General features: G+C 41.1%; 1 protein-coding gene across 2 annotated transcripts in view; it reads right to left on the minus strand.

Moving 5' to 3' along the window:
• Positions 1-6,223: 6,223 nt before the first annotated feature.
• HELQ (helicase, POLQ like) overlaps positions 6,224-19,849 on the minus strand; it is a 35,477-nt gene continuing 21,851 nt past the window's right edge. For both annotated transcript variants that reach the window (XM_014596353.3, XM_006273562.4), the window contains 9 exons: positions 19,615-19,756; positions 19,149-19,253; positions 18,240-18,462; positions 16,419-16,576; positions 15,366-15,464; positions 14,693-14,866; positions 13,929-14,042; positions 11,090-11,224; positions 6,224-8,884 (listed from right to left, as the gene is read on the minus strand). In XM_014596353.3, coding sequence (XP_014451839.1) covers positions 8,762-8,884; positions 11,090-11,224; positions 13,929-14,042; positions 14,693-14,866; positions 15,366-15,464; positions 16,419-16,576; positions 18,240-18,462; positions 19,149-19,253; positions 19,615-19,756 — 1,273 coding nt within the window. In that variant the 3' untranslated portion in view covers positions 6,224-8,761. The remainder of the gene's footprint in view (positions 8,885-11,089; positions 11,225-13,928; positions 14,043-14,692; positions 14,867-15,365; positions 15,465-16,418; positions 16,577-18,239; positions 18,463-19,148; positions 19,254-19,614; positions 19,757-19,849) is intronic.

Genomic DNA, 19,849 nt, shown 5'->3' on the forward strand with positions numbered 1-19,849 from the left:
AAACCTCTGCCCTTAATCCATGCCCCACCCTGTTCACAAAATGGGTTTGTTCTTGATGGTCATGCTCTTTAAAATAAATTGTATGGTTCGCAGGTGTTCATCTGCTGTACTGCATGAGTTCAATCCTTCCTGGATTAACACAAGGAAGTTCAGGAATGATTACTCTTACTCACCTGTTCCTGGCCTGCCACCGCCCTGTTGCTGGCTTTTGTACTGTTAGGCAATCCAGCAACACAAGACCAAGCTAACACACCCTGTTTGACATACTGTTGTCATATTTGCTATTTCCTTTGAGTAAAGACTTTAATGACTTCCGTTTTGCCTGGTGGCTCATATAATATTATGGTTGCCAATTTCAGACAGCCCATTAACTTTACACAGACACGCATCCTGCTTGTCCTGGAAGGACTCCGTCTATCAAATATCAGCCAAAGCAATTTACATTCCAGTGGCTGACAGGCATATCCCATGGATTACCCACCCACCCATATACATGAACTCAACTTTTATGGACTCACCAGAGTATGTGACAAAACTGTAGGAGCAAACATAATTAAAGTATTTGTAATTATGCTAGATATGCAAAACATCAATATTACTGTACCTTGTTTTTTACCAGAAACCACAGCATTGCTCTGAAAGGTCCCACAATAACTCTTTGTACCCCTGCTAACACTGCTCTCTGCAATTCTCTGCTGAGTCACACAATTTACATAGTGTAAATTGCACATTCAGGCCAAACACTGTCAACTCCAGAGAGCATTGTGCTTTCTTATTAACCAGCAAAATCTTGAAGGTGGAGGAAAGAGTAGTAAACAGGCTACCAGAACTTTTATGTTCCTTTTTGATGCACTGAAAGATAGGAGACAGTGTAAGCAGTGCCATAGCAAGGAAGTTTGGCGCCCAGGGCAAGACCTCAATGGCAGCCTGCCCTTGGCCCATGCACAGATCCAGGGGGAGCATGCTCCCCCATGCTTGCTTGGGGGTGCATATAGAGGTTGGGGCTGCCCCCCCCACATCCCTGCGCACCCCCCTGTGGATGAGGTGCTTGCAACTCTGTCCCATGCTCTGTCCTGGTTGACAGTGCCTGCCTCAGTCCCAGCCCCCTTCCTCCCTCACTGGAGGGTCTTGATCTGTCCGCCCCCCCAGACAGATTCACCAACTGGACGTTGGTCTCCAAGCTGTCGGGCTGGCCATGTGCATGCTGTGGCTGTGCACATGCACGTGGCATTTATCAGCAACATTATTGGCCATGTCAAACAAATTTTAAAAATATATATTTATAACAAAATATTGACTCACAACTCACCTATTACCACCCCTTTGCTTGGGTGCCCAGGGTGGTTGCCCTGCTTTCCCCTCCCTTGCTAGTGTACTGAGTGTAAGCCTCATAACAAATGAATACCTGGAAGTCATTTCAAATCACTTCAGCAAACTTTTAGTCCTCACAATACCCCTGTAAGATCAGTTGGGGTGGTTCTTATCCTCTTTCTACACATGGGAAAATTAAAGCAGTTTAAAGATTTGGCCAAAGCAATAAAAAACTGTCAGAACTAGGATTAAACCTTAGGAGTGTTTTGCTTCTATCCTTCTTTCAAGATTCTTTTAAACTTCCTTATTTCCCAGAGGAACCCAAGACCATACTCAGTATTTTATTTCATAACTGACATCACAGGTTTTAAATATTTTGTGGCAGCAGCACTGCCATTACACATACTGTGTACATGTCATTTCTTGGAACTAGTTTGAAATAATGAGAAAACATTAGAAAATCCCGCAGTGCCTTGAGGAAGTGTAGACTTAACCAAGGAAATGGGACCAACACTCTGGGTTTCAGCAACTTCTGTTCAAAAAGCAGAGCTGAAAGCAGTACACAAAGCTAGAAAAGCTCCTATATATTAAAGAACTTTAGGAAAGGAAAGTTCAGTGAACAAGAGTCAGAAAATTCTCAAGTTACCTTTCTTACAAGCATGAGAACTCCTTGGATACATGTTCTTTTGTAGTTACAAAGTTGTAGCTTTAAAAAATAGAGCACTGTGGGGGTGTAGAGCACCCTGGTTGAAGTGCTACAAAGTAACCCAAAGGAGTACTCTCCAGACAAGGGCAATAGGGGACCTCTGATTCAGCTATTGCTCCCAGGGCACCCGTCCCTGAGTCCAATTAGCTGTTGCCACTGCAGCAGCCCCCCCATTCCCCAGGGTACGTCAAGCTATGTTCGTTTATCAGCAGCATCATGCAGAAGGATCAGACCCGGGTTGGTCACAATTGTGCAAAGTTGTTTTTGCAAGTGCTCTTTGAACCTCTTTCTGATGTGACGGGCTAGCTGGCAGTGACTTAGCCCAGGGGTTTTGAAAGGGCAAAAGATGATTGGAGGACTTGGGATTCCCTTTCCTCACCAATCAGGCCTCAGAGACTCACCCTCCATGTCCCCTGATTGGCCCCTTGTGTCACCTGGAGGGGGATAAAAGGGGCAGCATGGATGACTCAGGGGAGACCAGCATGGGACCACAAGGAAGGAGCTTCAAAGAGCTGGGCCAGCAGGGCAGGGAGCAGTTGCCCCAGAAAAGCCTGAAGGAGTGGGACCTACAGGCAGCACTTGGACCCTCAGCAGCGTGGCCTGCAGCTGGCAAGAGAGGCTCCCTGCTGGGCTCCAGAATCACCTATGAGAGGCTGTGGCCAGCAGGAGAGGCTCCCCAGCTCCAGCAAGGAACTGAGCAGCGACCTGAGAGGTTCCCAGCTCTTCCAATAAGAAGCCAGGCAGCTCAACATGAGGCCCTGGGAAGGTCAAGACCCCTTGCAGCTTAGAGCAGTACCAGCACTGGTGGCTGTATGGTAGAGTTTTTTTGCCTACCACATAGGAGATCTGAGTTCAAGTCCAGGTGGGTTGACTTGGGGTGAGAGAGCTAATAGGGAGAAATTCTTCTTGCAGTGGAAAGGGGCCATTGTGTTTTCCTCCTTTCTCCCCCTCCAGGTACCTAGGCCCTATATTCCTTGTCATTTGACACTTTGTATTTTGTGCCTTTTATATTTCACCAACCAGTATTGTTTGTTCTGCTGTTTGTTTTACATTTTGGTTAACCCTGTCTTTTGTCAACTGGATGAATATGTCTATGATTGTATGCGATTCAACCTTTGTTGAATCCTGCCCCCTCAGGGCATTGTAATGTCCCCTATACCCCCTGGTTTATACTGGTTATATTCCCAGTATTGTTCCCTCATTAAAAGGTATGTGGTTAAGTCCCCAGTGGTGGTCTGGCTCTGCTGTATAGGAGGAGGAGAGTCCCTATACCTCCCACAGCACTTGTGCACTTGCCTTGAGCCCTTCAATTGAAGAGGGGTTACCTCATGGAGTACTGCCTGGGTTACACTTACCAACCTCCATACATGCAGGAGCTAAGTGAAAAAGTAAAGTGGGCCATTTTTGAGAGTTAGCCTGCAAGTTGAATTACTAGAGATGTCACTAGTGTCACATTCTCCCTCCCATCACTGCCTGCTGAAATTTTACAGCTTGGCACTTTCTGAGGGATGCGGTGGGCTCTCTTTCACTTGCGGTCTAAGTAAAGACAAGATATACTAAAAGTGATGATAAAGCCCAAATGGAATCATTGACTTGATTAAGCTTCTGGACTTGCATTACATATAAGGTCACTATAGAATTGATTGTCACAACTGGCCCTTCTGCCTTTACATTTTTTTTTTTAAATGACTGACAGGGGCACCCTGAAGTGAAATAACTGGTGTTGTTTAGAACGTAGCCTTGATACTCCTTATTTGTTCTAGAAGGAACTGCCCTTCCCTCCCATTGCTCCAAGAAGTCAAGAAAGGGCCTTCACTACAGCTCATATTTAAAACATGCTGTTCCTCACCAACCAGAAAAAACAAAACAAAACACCCTATTCCCCAGTCTCCAGCATCTTTCTTGTTCATGAACTTGTTGGGAAACCTCACAGTATCTAATTACAGTTTAGCTGAGCCACTCGCTATTTAAATTTTGCATTTAAGAGTTCAAGCTTTTGCATTAAACTGGCACATGCTAGTGATCAGATTTTTCCCCTTCTACCCAAGAAATCATGAACATTCCATTGGCAAGTTAAATGTGTACGAAGGCAACATTAAAAATCTAATTAAAATATTGCTCAAATGCTGTATCCACAGCAAATATGTTAGCATTCCAAAATATTGAATGATAAGTTGTTGCATGGTTTCTAAATCTTGATTTCCACAATCATGTTTTGATTAAACAGTATCAGAATTGTTTGGATACTTTCCTTCCTTAAAGGAAAAGATTAAATCAATACACTAAACGTCTGGAAACAACTGAAAAATCGTAACAGGAAAGTAAATTTTTTCCAAATCTGTAAACCAGAAAACTGATCTGAATTTACATAAACAGTCAAATCGTGCCCTCACTTACCACATAATCCATTACACTCAAGTGGTTTTACTTATGAAACAGTGTTTCATCAGAAACTTTCAACTGGTCCATGCACCTTCTTGCGTAGGCCCAATTTTTCTTTTTTCTTCGATTTTAAACTTTCTTCAATGTTTATTTCACACATGATTATGAATTAGAAGAAAAGCTAGACATTTATAAGTCAGTGGGACTGGATGGACTCCATCAGCGAGTGCTGAAGGAGCTGGCTGAGGTCATTGCGGAACCCCTGGCAAAACTCTTTCAGAATTCATGGTGCACAGGGGAGATCCCTGAGGATTGGAAGAGGGCCAACATTGTGCCCATCTTTAAGAAGGGAAAGAGGGAGGACCTGGGCAACTATAGGCCAATCAGCTTAACCTCTATCCCAGGGAAAATCCTGGAAAAGCTCATTAAAGAATCTATGTGCGATACACTCATTGAGGATAAGATTCTGAGCGACAGCTAGCATGGCTTTGTCACGGGTAGGTCTTGTCTTACCAATCTCATCTCCTTCTATGACCAGGTCTTTCGCCACCTGAACATGGAAGACAAGGTAGATGTTATATACCTAGACTTCCAAAAGGCTTTTGATCTAGTATCCCATGATATCCTTGTGGGAAAACTGGAAGATTGTGGGCTCAGCTGCTCGACGGTCTAGTGGGTGGGAAACTGGCTACAGGTAGGACCCAGAGAGTTCTCATGAATGGATCTGTGTCGTCTTGGCATGCGAAGTGGCCAGTGGTGTCCTTCAGGGGTCCGTGCTTGGCCTGGTGCTTTTCAACATCTTTATCAATGATTTGGATGGGAAAGTGAAAAGCTTGATTGGCCAAGCTCGCTGATGACACCAAGTTATGGGGCAGTCTGGTCACACCAGAAAATAAGTTGCTGATACAGGCAGACCTGGATAGGCTTGAGAGTTGGGCAGACCAGAACCAGATGAAGTTTAATGCTTCCAAGTGTAAGGTGCTCCATCTAGGGGCAAATAACCCTCAACATGCATACAGGTTTGGAGGTGACAGCATGACCTGCACCACAGCTGAAAGGGACCTAGGGGGTAATGATTGATCACCGCATGAACATGGGGCATCAGTGCAATGTGGTGCCCAGCAGGGCAAACAACACGCTGGCATGCATCAACTGGTGCATCTCATGTAAAACTAAGGGAGTGATACTCCTGCTGTACTCAGCACTCATGAGACCACAGTTGGAGTACTGCATCTAGTTCTGGGTACCGCACTTGAATAAGGACGTGGAAAAACTTGAGAGGGTCCAGAGAAGAGCCATCCATATGATCTGGGACTTGCAACGCAAGCCATACGAGGAATAGCTGAGGGATCTGGGCCTCTTTAGTCTAAAGAAGAGAAGGTTGAGAGGGGATTTGATAGCGGCTTACTACTCTATCAGAGGAGTAAATGAGGAGCTCAGTGAACAACTGTTCACTAGGGCACCCTTGGGGAAGACCAGGACCAGTGGATATCAACTCCTGGAAGGCCGCTTCAGGCTTAATACCAGGACAAACTCCTTCACAGTCAGGGTGTCCAGACTGTGGGATAAACTCCCTCCAGAGGTGGTACAGTCACCTACCCTGGAGGTTTTCAAGTGGAGACTGGACAGTTACCTTGCTTGGGGCACTTGTCCCCAGTTGTCTTCCTGCCTAGAGCAGGGGGGGCTGGACCTAATGATCTGCAAGGTCCCTTCCAGCCCTTAACACTCTATGAATATTTCCTGAAGCTATTCTGTATTCCCCAAGTGTTTCATATGGCTTTATAAGGGAAAGCTGGAATATAAGCAGAAGTCGTAAGATGGAAGTACAGTTACTTTTACGAGATTTTAATTTAAACAATGTAGTTTGCCATTTTAAAGTTTTGTTCACTGTGACAAATGGAATTCTTAATTCAGGAAACTGTAAAAATAGCATACAATGTAATCAGACCAAAGAGGAAACATTCCATTGCTATGTAGAAAAATTAGGTTTGACATGGTGACAAAACGGTATCATTTTGCTGCAGTTCTGTGGAATATAAATATACATCATAGAATACACAACTCTGGATAATTTTGGAACACTCCAATGCTCTGGATCACTCCAACACTCAAAACCCCTAAAACATTCAACACAGGACAAAACATTGAAAACCTTCTTAAAAAGCAAGTCACAAAAGCCACTTATCTCAAAACAGTTGGTTTATGTTACAAGCAATATCTAAAGCTAGCACCACAATGAGCAAGGTAAAATGAAGCTTTACAAATGGGAGAGAACTAGCAGAGCTCAGCAAGCCAATTTCCATGCGACTGACCTAGGCCATCTAGAATCAAGTAAGTTTCACTTATGATAGTGATTGTGTAAATAGGAATTTTGACCCAGACAGTCCTTTTTTTTAAGGTAGGTTTAGTATTAGATCAGTTTTACAGGCATAGAATTAAAATGATTTTCTGAAAATCTTAGTGCCAGTTCACACAGACTCTGGTCCCCTGCTGTGATCTTAGGAACATGATGAATCCATTTTATAATGTTCATGTGGAAGCAAGAGCAAATCTGCACAGAGCAGTTTGTACAGAATAAGATAGGGTGTGAATTAAAAAAGCACAAGTTATTCTGTACCAGATCTCCATGTGGATGCTGTTATTTTGAAATAATAGTACCTTTGGGTGAATAATCCACTTTTGATCATCCATACAGGAGGTAAAAAATTTTACTGCACGCTATTCCTTTTGAGCTTTTTCCTTCAAATAGTCACAAGCCCTAAGAATTGTCAGATCTTTTTAATAAACAGGGGAAAAAATCATTTCCTACTAAAAATTTGCAGAAGCCAACATGGGATAGAGCCTTGCAATAGCAAGTTCACACCTAGTTCTGTACATTATGCAGATCCCTTACTATGCTCAAGAAGCAGCATACTGAGCACCTTCCAATAGCACCTTAAACATGATTAACATTTGTCATGTTTGTTCTTTTTCCCCTCCCTGGGGGAGAAGTTTGTGCAATGGAGTATTTTGTTCTAGTAGGTTTTTTTTAACCCTATATTGCTACACGTTCATGTTAGAACAGGGGTCCCCAACCTTTTTAGATCACAGACTGGCAAACCACGACCTGAAGTGACTGTGGACCAGCAAACTGCAGTCTGCAGTGACCGGCATACTGCGGACCGGCAGCCAACCCAGTATAAAAAAGGGCTGGCTGCCAATCCGCAGCATGCCGATCATTTCTGGACTTCCAGTCTAGCAGTCAACTCTCCTGCACACTGGCAGCCAACTCTTTGCAGATCGGTACCAGGCCTTTTGATGACCTTTCTTTTTTGTCATCAAAAAACCCCTGTGGCCTGAAGGTTGGGAACCTCTGAGTTAGAGAATGGAAGGTAAAAATTGATGCTCAGCTTGACTCAATAGATTAATGTGATGAAAGCAAATGAGATGTTATTTGACTATAGCAGGGGTTTGATTCAAACTGCTGAAGGGACTATTATTTCAAATTTAAAGGTAACAAAAGGTCACATTAGAGAAAGCCTGTGGGAGATGTGAGCATCCACCTGGCACTATACAGCCCATAGAAACTTAGTGGTAGAGATGACAAATGCTAACCTCATTTTTCCTCAGACTGGAGTTTTGAAGAATTAAATCCATCTGCTTGTTTCTACTACGTATAACCTTTTTACTGCATCTCCTAAGGAAACGGATTTTGTGGGGTTCACTGCTTCATTCCTACTCCTGCATCTCGACTAAAGCCATTTTACCTGGCGATGGCACTATTGCCTCCCTTTTGTGCCAACACAAATCCAACAATCCAATGTGCACACAGGGGAACTACTGATACAAATAATGACAGATGACAAAGACACATTTTCTGCTATTTATTTACACATCCATTCTGCTGCTCAGTAGATGATGGGCGGTTATAAAGATGACCGTGATAGGCTATTCTCTGCATCTGCATGGGACAGGACGAGTAATGGTACCAAAGTACTACAAGGGAAACATAAGTTGGCTATTAGAAAGAACTTTCTCACTACATAGGAGGTTAAGGACTGGAATAGATTATCTAGACAGACTGCAGAATCTTCTATCATTGGAAGTTTTTAAGAACATGTTTGACAAGCACCTCATGAGACAAGTTTAAACAGGGATGTTCCTGCCTTTAGCAGGAGGTTGGAATAGGTGACTACCTGAGGTCCCGTCCAGTCCTATTTTTCTGTGATTTGTAACCATCAGACCATTCATACAATACCTGTGCTTCAAGAATATCCTAATTTCAAAATGTACACAAATATAAGGTGTACAGAATTATTTATTATAAAGCTTTACACATATACAACAAAATGAAATATAAAATATATTGAGAACTGTGACAACTCATGCTGTTGCTTCATGGTTTTCTGTGGCAGCAGTCAGCAGCCCCTCTGGGGTATCTGTAGGCATCTGCAACAGTTCTTCAACTTCTTCTTGTAGAGCCTCAGCTTTTTCACTCAGCAACATCTATGCCCCCCCCCAAAAAAATCACACTATTAGAAGATAAATCAACACAAGTGGCCAGAGCATTTCTTACATTAACAGAAAAGTTGAAAGCCTGGCATTCCCTCCAGGGATTTATTTAATCCTCCAGAAACAAACTAAGAAATTAAGAGTACCAGGAACCAAACCTCTGGAGTTTTGACTCAACAATAATAAACTACTATGCTAATTTTCACAGTTGTAATACCAAAATAAATATAGTTCTCCTGCTTAGGAATTCTTTTCACGGGAGCCTATCCTGCTTATATTGTCAAATTTAGCAGGCTAAACCTGGGGTGCCTAATGCCTGGCCATGGGCAAGATCCAGCCCAGGGAGCCATGCCTTTTGGCTCTCAGAGGTCCCCACAGGTCCAAAAATTGGGGGGGGGGGGAGGGGGGAGAAGGGGTGGGAGAGCAGTGACAGCAATTGCTCCTCCCCTGCTGTGAAATCTCAACTTGTGGGGAGCCCCATAGGCCAGACAGTGCATTAGACTGGCACAGGAAGATGGCCCAGGGCCAATCTGGGCTGGCTGGAGGCAATACAGGATCTGATCCCAGAGCATCAGGCCCAGTACAGGCAGTGTTGATCCTGAACCAGCAGTGCAGAGCTGTGGGTGCAACCCAGCACCCAATCTGATGGTATGGGGCTGCGGGAGGCAGAATGGGGCCCCAATCTGGCGTTGCAGGGGTGAGGTTGGCAGCCTGACGCCCCAATCTGGGGGCACGGTGCCCAATCCAATCCACGGACTGGTTCATAGCACCAAATGGTAAGCATCCTTGGATTGAAACAAGTGCAAACAACATGCCATGATCAGTTTAAAAAATGTGCAGAATTTAAAATCTGGTCCCTTTAGCAAGGTCCTGTTTAAAAATTACAGTCCAGCAAGACTTTTTTCAAAATAACATTTTTATTCCAGAGTGCTTGCAACAAAAGGCACTTCTATTTTAAATGTTAAAATAAATGTTCAAATTAACACTAACATGCCAATCACACAAGTATACAGAAGTAGGGTGTAGACTCCTTGTGTTATGCAATAAATACACACCTGATATGAAGATTTTAATCATATTATGGAAGACTGCAGTAATTGGCAACTGTCTGTCTAGCAGTTTAGCTATTTTGTTCATCATATTTGAAGTGTCTCTAAGCAACAGGTGATAGTAACACAACAACAAGCATCCTAATGCAGGGGTCAGCAATGTTTTTGGCTGCAGTGCCAAAAACACCTCAACCCTGACCCAGACCTCAACTTTGAATGCCAGAGGCAGACTGTGGGGGAGCTATGAGGGTCCAATCCTTGTTGCTGGTGGTGGCTGCATGTGTGCCTCTGGGTGGATGGTGGGGAAGGGACCAGGGTTGCACTACCTAGGCTCCTTCCCTGCCCCGAGGCATGCATGCAGCCACCGCTGGCTTGGAGCTGGTGCTGGGGCTCTGGAGCCCGGTACAGCTGTTTCCAGCCTGCCCATTGCCAGCTGTAGCTGCCCAGATGTCAACCCTGTCCTAACATATTGTTTTTGTTTTCACACGTACTGTACTCTAAGCCTATGGCACAGATTCAGCGTGGAGACTAGAGTATTTAACTGATTCCTTTTACAGTAATTTAAAGTAAACACAGGGCAGCATCTACACATTCACTGATGCACTTTACCTAATGCACATTAAAATCTAGGACCTCTATTGTGAGGCATTAGAAAAATGTGCGTTAGGCTATTTTAACGCGCATTAACTAAAGAGCACTTTTTGTGATGCTTTAATACACATTAAAATAGGCTAATGTGCATTGAAGTGCACATGTAGACATGCCCACTAAGTATATAACAAGGAGTCATTTACAGAAATGTTCCTACAGGGAATAGAAATCACAGGCAAACAATAGGTAAATAATTTTTTTGTAAAAACAGTTGGAGCTAGATCTATAATAATACTCTTACCTTTGAAGAACAAATAGCAGTAAAGAAATATCATTTTCCCAAGTTCTACAAAAGACAGTAAGAAACCATGGAGAAATTATCTTTTTAAAAATAAGGTGGTAGCCGAGTTCTGTTGTCATTCTTCTGGTGAGCTTCTATCAGGAAATCTCATATTATTCCTGCTAGTCAGGAAAGTCTTAAATTATTAGAGAAAGATTACTAAATGGAAACTAGTTTTCATTCATCTCTGGCAGTTCAAATTACAAAGCTTCTGCTCACCTTTGCTGATGAAATGATTTGTCTGGCCTGATGTCGTGACACATGCTCAATCATCTTCACGAGTATCTCAGGATTTGCATTAGCTAAGTGTGCTAGAGTTTTGTATCCTGCATTATAAAGTTGTTTTGCTCGAGCCTGCAAGACAAAAATGAAACTGTTCAAAAAAAGTATTAGGTTAGTTAGTAAGAACTGCAAGGAACCTTTCTTTTTTGTCATCAAGGCCAAAACTCTGTGATGACTGCACAAAATTCACCCCTCTGTTATTTAATCTGGATTGATACTGATTAGCACCCTAATGCCAGACTGATACTGCATGGAGATGAAGCTGATTTATTGTTAGGAACTTTTACCTAAATAAATAGATCTACCCTTTCTTCTTCTCATGTCCTGTCACTATATTCACATTTGGGTCCAGAAATGGGCACATATTACTGCCTGATCTGTGGCTTTAGCGAGGTCCTCACTGGTGCTTGGTTCCCCAACACATGGGCAGGCCAGAAGGTGTTCTATAATCTCAAAGTTTCCTACACATTCACACCTAGTGTTTCTATCACTGGAGTTTCCCCAGTTGCATGTTAACTTCAGTCTCATTGTTCTGTGGCAAGTTATCTTTCTGCTTCTCTTATTTCTTGTCAGTAACTGGATTTGTAAATATCTGCATCTTTTTAACTGCCATCTCTGAACAGTATGTGTCCATTTCTGCACCCACATTTGAACATGGTCACAGGACACAAAAAGATGACAGCCTGTTCAGTTTTAGATTATGGACAAAGCCATGATTGTTGAGTTGCATGTACTCAACAGAGATGGTCTGTGGTATTTAAATAACAGGATCAAGAGATTTTGTTTTCTTTCCTTTCTCAGATACTTTAGCCAAGATAGAACTACTGTGATGAAAAGTGGCAAGGAGGCTATAGGGTACTAGTTAGTCAACATTTGTGCAAAACTAGCAATTCTAGGTCTTTCCACAGGTAAATGGAGACTATTTCCATCTTACCACAGATATTATTTTTACTTTTACTTAGTGGCGTGTTTTTCTCTTCTATTTACCTGAACCCATCCCCTTAATTGTCTTCTTGAAAACAAAACCAGTTTTGAGAGGCACAGAAACTTTTCATTGTTCCTTAGGGTAGTCATAGCTTGTGAACATTTAGACAGTTGATAAACTGACTTCTCAGAAGAAAGAAGATGTGGTTTTTGGTAGCTAAAATGCCACAGAGAAGATGCTGCAATGTCCAGTTAACTTTGTGTATTCAACTACCTTATATCTGGATGGTCCAGACTACTGGAAGTCTAGAGATGTTCATTCTTGAGCTGCTTTATCTCACACATTTCAAAAGTATTTTAGAAAATATCCAACTCCAATACTAGCTTTAACAACATTTCCTCCACAAAGTTTCATGCAAGTCTACATATACTGCATTGTTGACTATTACATTCAATATCTAAGCTAAATGTTGAATATAATAACCATATTTAACCTCAGTTTTGCCCCCTGGGTAGCAATAGTTTAGAGTTTAGAGCACAGCACCTCCTGGGATAGCGACATGCTATGGTGTTCTCCGCTAGCCTGGGAGCAAGCCCAGATAGAAGGAACCTGTCCACCACCACTACTGTTGTCCCTAGTTGAGCCCAGCTCCCCATATAGACTGCTGGGGCAGGGCATGGGGGGCCCTGGAGCTTCCCCCACCTCCAGGGCAGCCAGGGGCAGTAGTGGGGAAGGTGACAAATAGAAGAGTAGGAGATGGGCGGTAACATTGAGCAAGGAGGGGAGAGGAGGAGATGCTGAGTTCTTAACTCTTTTGGGGACTTAAAAAAGTTACTGACTGCTATTCTCAGGGTGTGATCCACTCATCCTGGTGTTGGGGGAGGTGGAATTCAGAGCAAGGATGCAGCCACCCCTGCAGCACTATTTGTTGCTCTTGCACCCTCCTTTACAAAATTCTGCATCCATCAATTCCCTTTTCCCATTGCTAAAGTAGACAGATTTGGATTCTATTTTGGCTTGAGCATCAGATTAAGAAATATACAATATTTTTGTTGTGTTTGTCACAGCAGCCAGGAGCATAAATCTGAAAATACTACATAAATCAACCTCAAATTTACCGAGATAAACATTTTTTTCACATAAAACTTAACAGACTAGCTATGACAGTCACTAAAACACAAATATGACGCTGTGTGTTTAATATATTCACTTCCCTTCCACAAGAAAATCAGCAACCCAAACAGTGGCAGGAAAAAAATAGGTTCTTAACAAAGTGCTCTGTAGCAGGGGCAGGCAACCCCTGGCACACATGTCAGTGTGGCACATGAAGGCATTTTGCTCGGCGTGTGCACCTTGGGGTGGATGGTGGGGGAACTTGTTGTGGCACTGCAGCCCTGCCCCCACTGCAGCTGCTTGCAGCCTCCCCGCTGCCTGCTTGTGAGTAGCCTGGGCTCCATGGTGGGCAGCAGAGGTTTGCCCAGAGCCCAGGCTGGCTGTGGCAGGCAATTGGAAGGCTGCAAGCAGCTACATGGGGATCTGTAGAGTTCCAGCCCAGTTCATTGCTGGTGCCAGGTGCATTCCTGTCTTGGGGCAGATGCTGGAGAAAGGGCCAGGGCTGCGCTGCCACAAGGAGGATCAGGCCCTTTGTGGCTCCCCCTGCTGTCTGCCCCTGGCATGCCAACATCTTACAAGTTGAGGTTGCGGGTGTTTTGGGCACTTTGCCCAAAAACATTGCTTACTCCTGCTCTAGTTTCTTTCACAGATGTGCAGATACCTACACATACCTACTGGTTGAGGCTAGTATACAAAACTGACATAGGATAACTTGGGCCAGAATATGCATGTACTAACCTCTAGAACACCTGCCACCTCCATGAGAGGGATGAGTTCTGCCTTAACACAATAGGTCAGTCGTTTGGTAAGTTCTGTAAGCAGGGCTTTATAAACCCAAAATTCCTCCAATTCCTGCAGAAACAAAGGATATTACAATCTGAAAGGAACTCCACAATTCCAGTTTAAGCCTTTTATTAGGCGTAACACTAGTTGGAGCTTTGTCAGGCTGGCGAGCATATGCTCCCTTTGGAAGAGAAAGTATGTCATGTCATCACCTGAAATACTCCTCCTGGACAGTGCCAGGAGTTGTATCGAGCCTTTTTCTGCCAGTCATCCCAATGCAGGAACCTTTCTGATGGATGAGGAGATACTTCAGGAATATAGTCTTTTGGGAACAATTTTGGACTTGCTGATGTTGAAAGGCTAAAGCAGCAGTAGAACAGCTAGTTTTAACCCTGTTCTCAGATGACACCATTTCAAGGTGGAAGAAGAGGGAAACCTTTGGCAATCATTTGGATACTGGCATTTTGTAGCAAAGCTCCAAGTGTACACTTTAAACATTCATGACTTGAGAATATCAATCTAGATTTTAATATGAAAACTTCATTCTGATACACAAAGGCTTTTCTAAACAGTAAGATGACCCATACCAATGTTCAGATTTGAGTACTAAAAGTCTATAGCAGAGATCCTAGTAAATACTTCCTTTATGCTTTGTAGCAATTACAAATAAAACTATTCACTGATGTCATGCTAGACACCACCCACCGAACATGTATTACCTCACAAAAGTGCAGCACACAGGAACAGAATGTGGCAGCCGAGTTAAGGAGATTTTGCACATAACCACGGGACAAGTTAAATTTTTCTGAAACCATCCATACATTGGTATCTTTTAGCAAGGCATAAAGAACGAAGGATAGGTACAGCCTATTTATAACACCAATGTCCACATCCTAGGAAGACAGAAAACTGGTGTTCAGCTAGAATTTAGAATTACAATCCAACAGATGAGATTTTTATACGGCACATTTCCCCACTTCTCAAATTCTATGAAACAATAGTAATTTTGCATTTAAGGATTTTTGAAGCAGAGAAAGCAGCAGAAGGAACTATTTTGGTGAAACAAAGATCGCAGAAGCAGGGCAGACCAAACTGCCTTTAACGGTCTGATTTGTGTTTATGAAATTGCAGACAAAATAACAAAATATAAACATTTTCCAGGGCCAACAGGAGAATCTTGGATTCCTCAATGTTCATGGCTATATGATATGAAATAAATACAGCTTTATAATAGCAAAACACTAGTAACAAGCAGCTTTTAACATTACCATAACTGAAAGATTAACAAATGCTAATTATCAGTTGTACATGTTTTTTCTACACAAAATAATTTGATTGATGAAATTACCATTCTACTAGTTTTTCCTTTAAAAACAATAATCTTTTACTTACCCTTCTGATGACTTGACCAGATGCCTTTTTTGTAATAAAGCTTTCAGGAACTCCCACAATATCTGCTACTTTCTGTTCTGCTGCACTTAGCTGAGTGTACTAAAAGGCAGAATTAATTAAAAAAAAAAAGAAAGAAAAAACCATGGAATATTAAACATGAATTTATCTCTCTGTATGAGTTGCAAAAATATGTTAAAGGGATAGAATAATGTTGCTTAGCTGTTCTACTGTTACATCAGTAAATAAATAACCTTTTAAAATGTTAACCTCAGTTAATATATATAATGCTTATGGAATTTGCATTTCTCCACCCCCGCCCAGAAGAACATTGATGTATTTTTCCAATGATACATCTACCTTATTTTCCCTCTCACAAAAATACAAAAATTGCACTCAGCTTACATGCAGGGTTGACCTATATAAATCAGCCCTCTCTACAGTTTAACTTTTTCCTTATTATGTGGAAATATTTTGTGGAAGATTGTATTCTTCAGTTTTACTACAGTAACTTTTTAGATAGTTTTGATCACATGGTTAACACTGCTAAACAGTACATTAAACTATAAAGGCAAGCTGGACTAACCTTAATTACTCAGCTAATGGCAGGATCTGTAATTACACTAAATCAATGACTGTTTATCTTTTCTGCCAGCACAGGAGTTGCTATGTAGAAGTCTTTAAAGTCCCCCCACTTTTTTTTTTTTTTGCAATGTTCAATACTTTTTATGAAGTATACTATTTAGTATACTACAAAAATAATTTAATGAAGTATACCATAAAAATAATCCTACAAAGACCATGAATATAATCTTCTCTTAGTCATTAGTTACTTTGCCATTAAACTGACTTGTTTGTAGTCAGAATTAGTTTCCTTCTGTTTCTGACTTCAAACTCTCCAAACTCTCATGACTCGCTCATTCAAACTAGATTTATGCCTAACAAGACAATCACAGACCAAAGTTATTATACCAGGAAGAAAACAGATATGTAATATAAGTTTTACTTCTCTATACAGGGTAGCATTTGTTAATAGGCTTGGAAGTTATGCCATACCTGCTTAAAATAGATCATCCAGTCTGGGTTACAGTGGTAAATCATATCATATGGAGTTGCTAGATAGAGTAGATGAAGGCAGCTCTCAAGTACTAGCCCCTCTAAACCTTTCTTCAAGTCTCTGTAGAGAGCATTACAATATGCCAAGTCTATAGATCCTAAAAGAAATTAGGATAGTTACCTATATCTATAATTCTCAAATGGCTCACACACATTAGTTAGATACTGCTGTCTCCAATAGTTAGAGACTGGTTGAAATCCAGAAGTATGAGACTTAATAACTTTCCAAAAATCACTGCTCAGTAAGTTGGGATACTCTTAATACAAACATCCCACCATTTGTTAACCTTGCTCAGTTCTTGCCCTCAACATGTACTGGCAATGACTTCTACAGTCAAATGATATATTATGTGAAAAAAATATTAATTTTATGATTTTGGATTTTCTACTTTTTAATTACACTGAATATTCCATGTTCTTCCTTTATGAAACAGGGTCTGCATATGCCCTCTCTTATTCCTCTCTGTTCCAAAATAAAACAGTCCCAATATTTATAGTTGGGATTTATGGTTACCATGCCTCTTCATGAGTATTTCTGTGCTTTATTTCTGTTGCCTTTCTCTGAAATCTCTCTCGTTCTCTAGCATCTGTTTCAAGATGACTACTACTGCATTCTACTCCAGATACAGACATATCATTGAGTATATAAAGGTACTATACTACTGTTTTTATTATATATCATCCTGTTCCTCACATACGTCTTGCTTTTTCTGAGTGCAACTGCACAATCAGAAATTTTCAGTTAGCTCTCTACAATGATGCAAAACTGATATCGTGAGTTAATTTAGACGCCAAAAGATGCGCAGGTACTTCATGTTTTCTCTTCTAACGTGCCTTACTTTGGATTTAGGCACACTGAGTTTCATTTACCATACTGTTCTTTCATTTTGTCAACTTAGATTTTTGATTGGTCTCTCAAGGTCTGGAATAATTAAAATAACCATCATCGGTAAATCTTGATAAATTACTAGAAAACACCCCTTTCAAGATAATTCATATATTTAATAAAAGATTTAGAATGGAAAGCCAAGGAGACACTCTGCTTTTCACTTCAACTACAATGAAAAACAGACAAATTATTTTTTGCTTAGTTTTTGAACCATTACAATACTCTACATCTGGTGACTTGGATACTTCTCATCAATTTAGTAGTTTCTTGTGCAGGATCTTGTTGAAGGCCTTTAGGAAGCCTGAACAGTCTTACTCAAGGCACCTCTCATAAGACTCAGACACCATTCAGAAAATGCCAGCTCATGGCATGAGCTCTCATTCATTTGTTGACTATGGAAAAATAATAAAACAATTCTTCTGCCACAAAGAACACAGAAAACCTCAAAAGGTCAGAATGGTTTTGACCTTATGGATTCCCATTTGAAATATCTGGGTTTATCTTGTGAATCACATGTAGGCATTTGCACACCTAACAGTGTTAATATTGTATGGCACCCCATGACACCCTTAAAAGGATCTCAGAGCACCCTACAGTGCTACAGAACCCTGGTTGATAATCACTGGATTAGGTTAACTAGTTATTTATTCACTACTTAAATGACATGTTCACAAGATTCCAAGACATGATGCTTCTTTATTGAAATGGAGCTGCACAGACTCCAGTATAGTCTGACAGGTGTTTTATTTTAATCATCATATTCAGACAGGTGGGAAGAGGCTGGATAAAAGTTTTAGTTATGTTGAAAATAAAAAAACAAATTTAAAAAAGACATGGGGAAAGAAGTGCAATGGAAAGGAACAAATTCTTACCTTTGTAAGCAGCTTGACCCAACTGTGTGATCGCTAGATTACTTGAGGATTTTTGTTCCTTTTCAGACATGATTTTTCTTTTCAGGAGTCCTTTTTCTATTAAGCTTTCCAGTGATTCTTTAATTATATCTGAGAGGCTCTTTTCTTTTGACAGTGTCTTTCGCTGAACACCAAACAGTGTACCACACATGAAGTTGCAGATTTCTTCAAAGTTTCTCGCAATCTACAATAGTTTGGATGTTTTAATCACATGACACAAAAGAAGTGTCATAGCTCAATAAAAGTGTTAACTCTAGCTTCTGCCCTCTTTCTAGCTGAAAACAGTATGCCTACTGAAGACTCCGAACTAGACTGTTAATCCTGCATGTCTATACGACTTTAAGATAACTGCAACTAATTTGATGAACATGCTGCCTGATGAAGGGCTCAACATAATATCATATGCCGCCCTGCTACATTATTCCAGCTGTTAGCATTTGAAATTTGTTTTTATCTTTAAGACGTTATCTTAAAAGCTTTAGAACCAAAGCTTTGAAGTACCTAGTAGGCAGAAAACAGTTTGGCCTTGCCTACATCAGAAACTTTTATCGGGATTCAGTAGTTCGGTTGGATAACATGACCACAAGTTTTCCTTCTTTATACGGATTATAATTGCATTTAATGAACTACTCAGGGTTAAAAACAAGACCTTGGTGAACACTAACATTATTACTCTCAACCCTAATGAAGCAAAATGAGCCCCAAATGGATTCCATGAAATGGAGTATGATAACTACAGATTTAATAACATGGAAACTACCGTGAGAGAAAAATAGTTCTACCTGTAAATATCTTCAATACAGTTACCTACATTCGCATTAGTAGTATCATAATGAATCTCTTTACTTAGCCACAGAAAACAATTGATACCTGTAACCCAACCAAGGACAGAAGGAGGTTTTGTATTCCCTTGGTAAACTCAAGTAAAAGGCTGCTGCAACAGTTTTCCAAAGGACTGCTTATTAAATCTTGAACCTAAAATAAAAAGCAAAAGATGAAATCTCTTAACAGGAGAAAATATTTCAACTTCAAAAATATTCTGATATGTACTGACTTGATTAAAAACTATTCCTGCAAATTTCCAAGTTTTCTGACTGACCTCTAGAGATCAGTTTATGAGCCAAGAGAAGTGATATATGGTCAGAAAATACATACGTCTTCTAGCAAGGAATCTGAATGCCTTTCACAATTGCAGGAAAGTTTCTGGTAACAGTTACTGGCAGGCAAGAAGGACTACACATAAGAATGCAAAGTTGAGCAAAAGACATTCAGGTCCCAGTTTATCACAGAAACTTAGTCTGATGACTCAAAAAACTGATATTTTTGTGCAAGTTACCAGATGTTTGTCTTTTTCTTGCACTATAAGAATACTTTCACCAGCACTGTCAATACCAGCTCGACCAGCTCTGCCAATCATCTGCTTGTACTGATTCTTTTTCAGGAATTCTGTTGCAACATAGGGCGCTCTTAAAATAACCCTAAGGAATTAAAAAAAAAGAAAAGAAAAGAAAAGAGGGGAAAGACCCAGATAAGTTACGTTCTGCGTTTCAAGTATTTAAAAGCATCAGTAA

This window comes from Alligator mississippiensis, chromosome 2, assembly GCF_030867095.1.
Source record: "Alligator mississippiensis isolate rAllMis1 chromosome 2, rAllMis1, whole genome shotgun sequence".
Lineage (NCBI taxonomy): Eukaryota > Metazoa > Chordata > Crocodylia > Alligatoridae > Alligator > Alligator mississippiensis.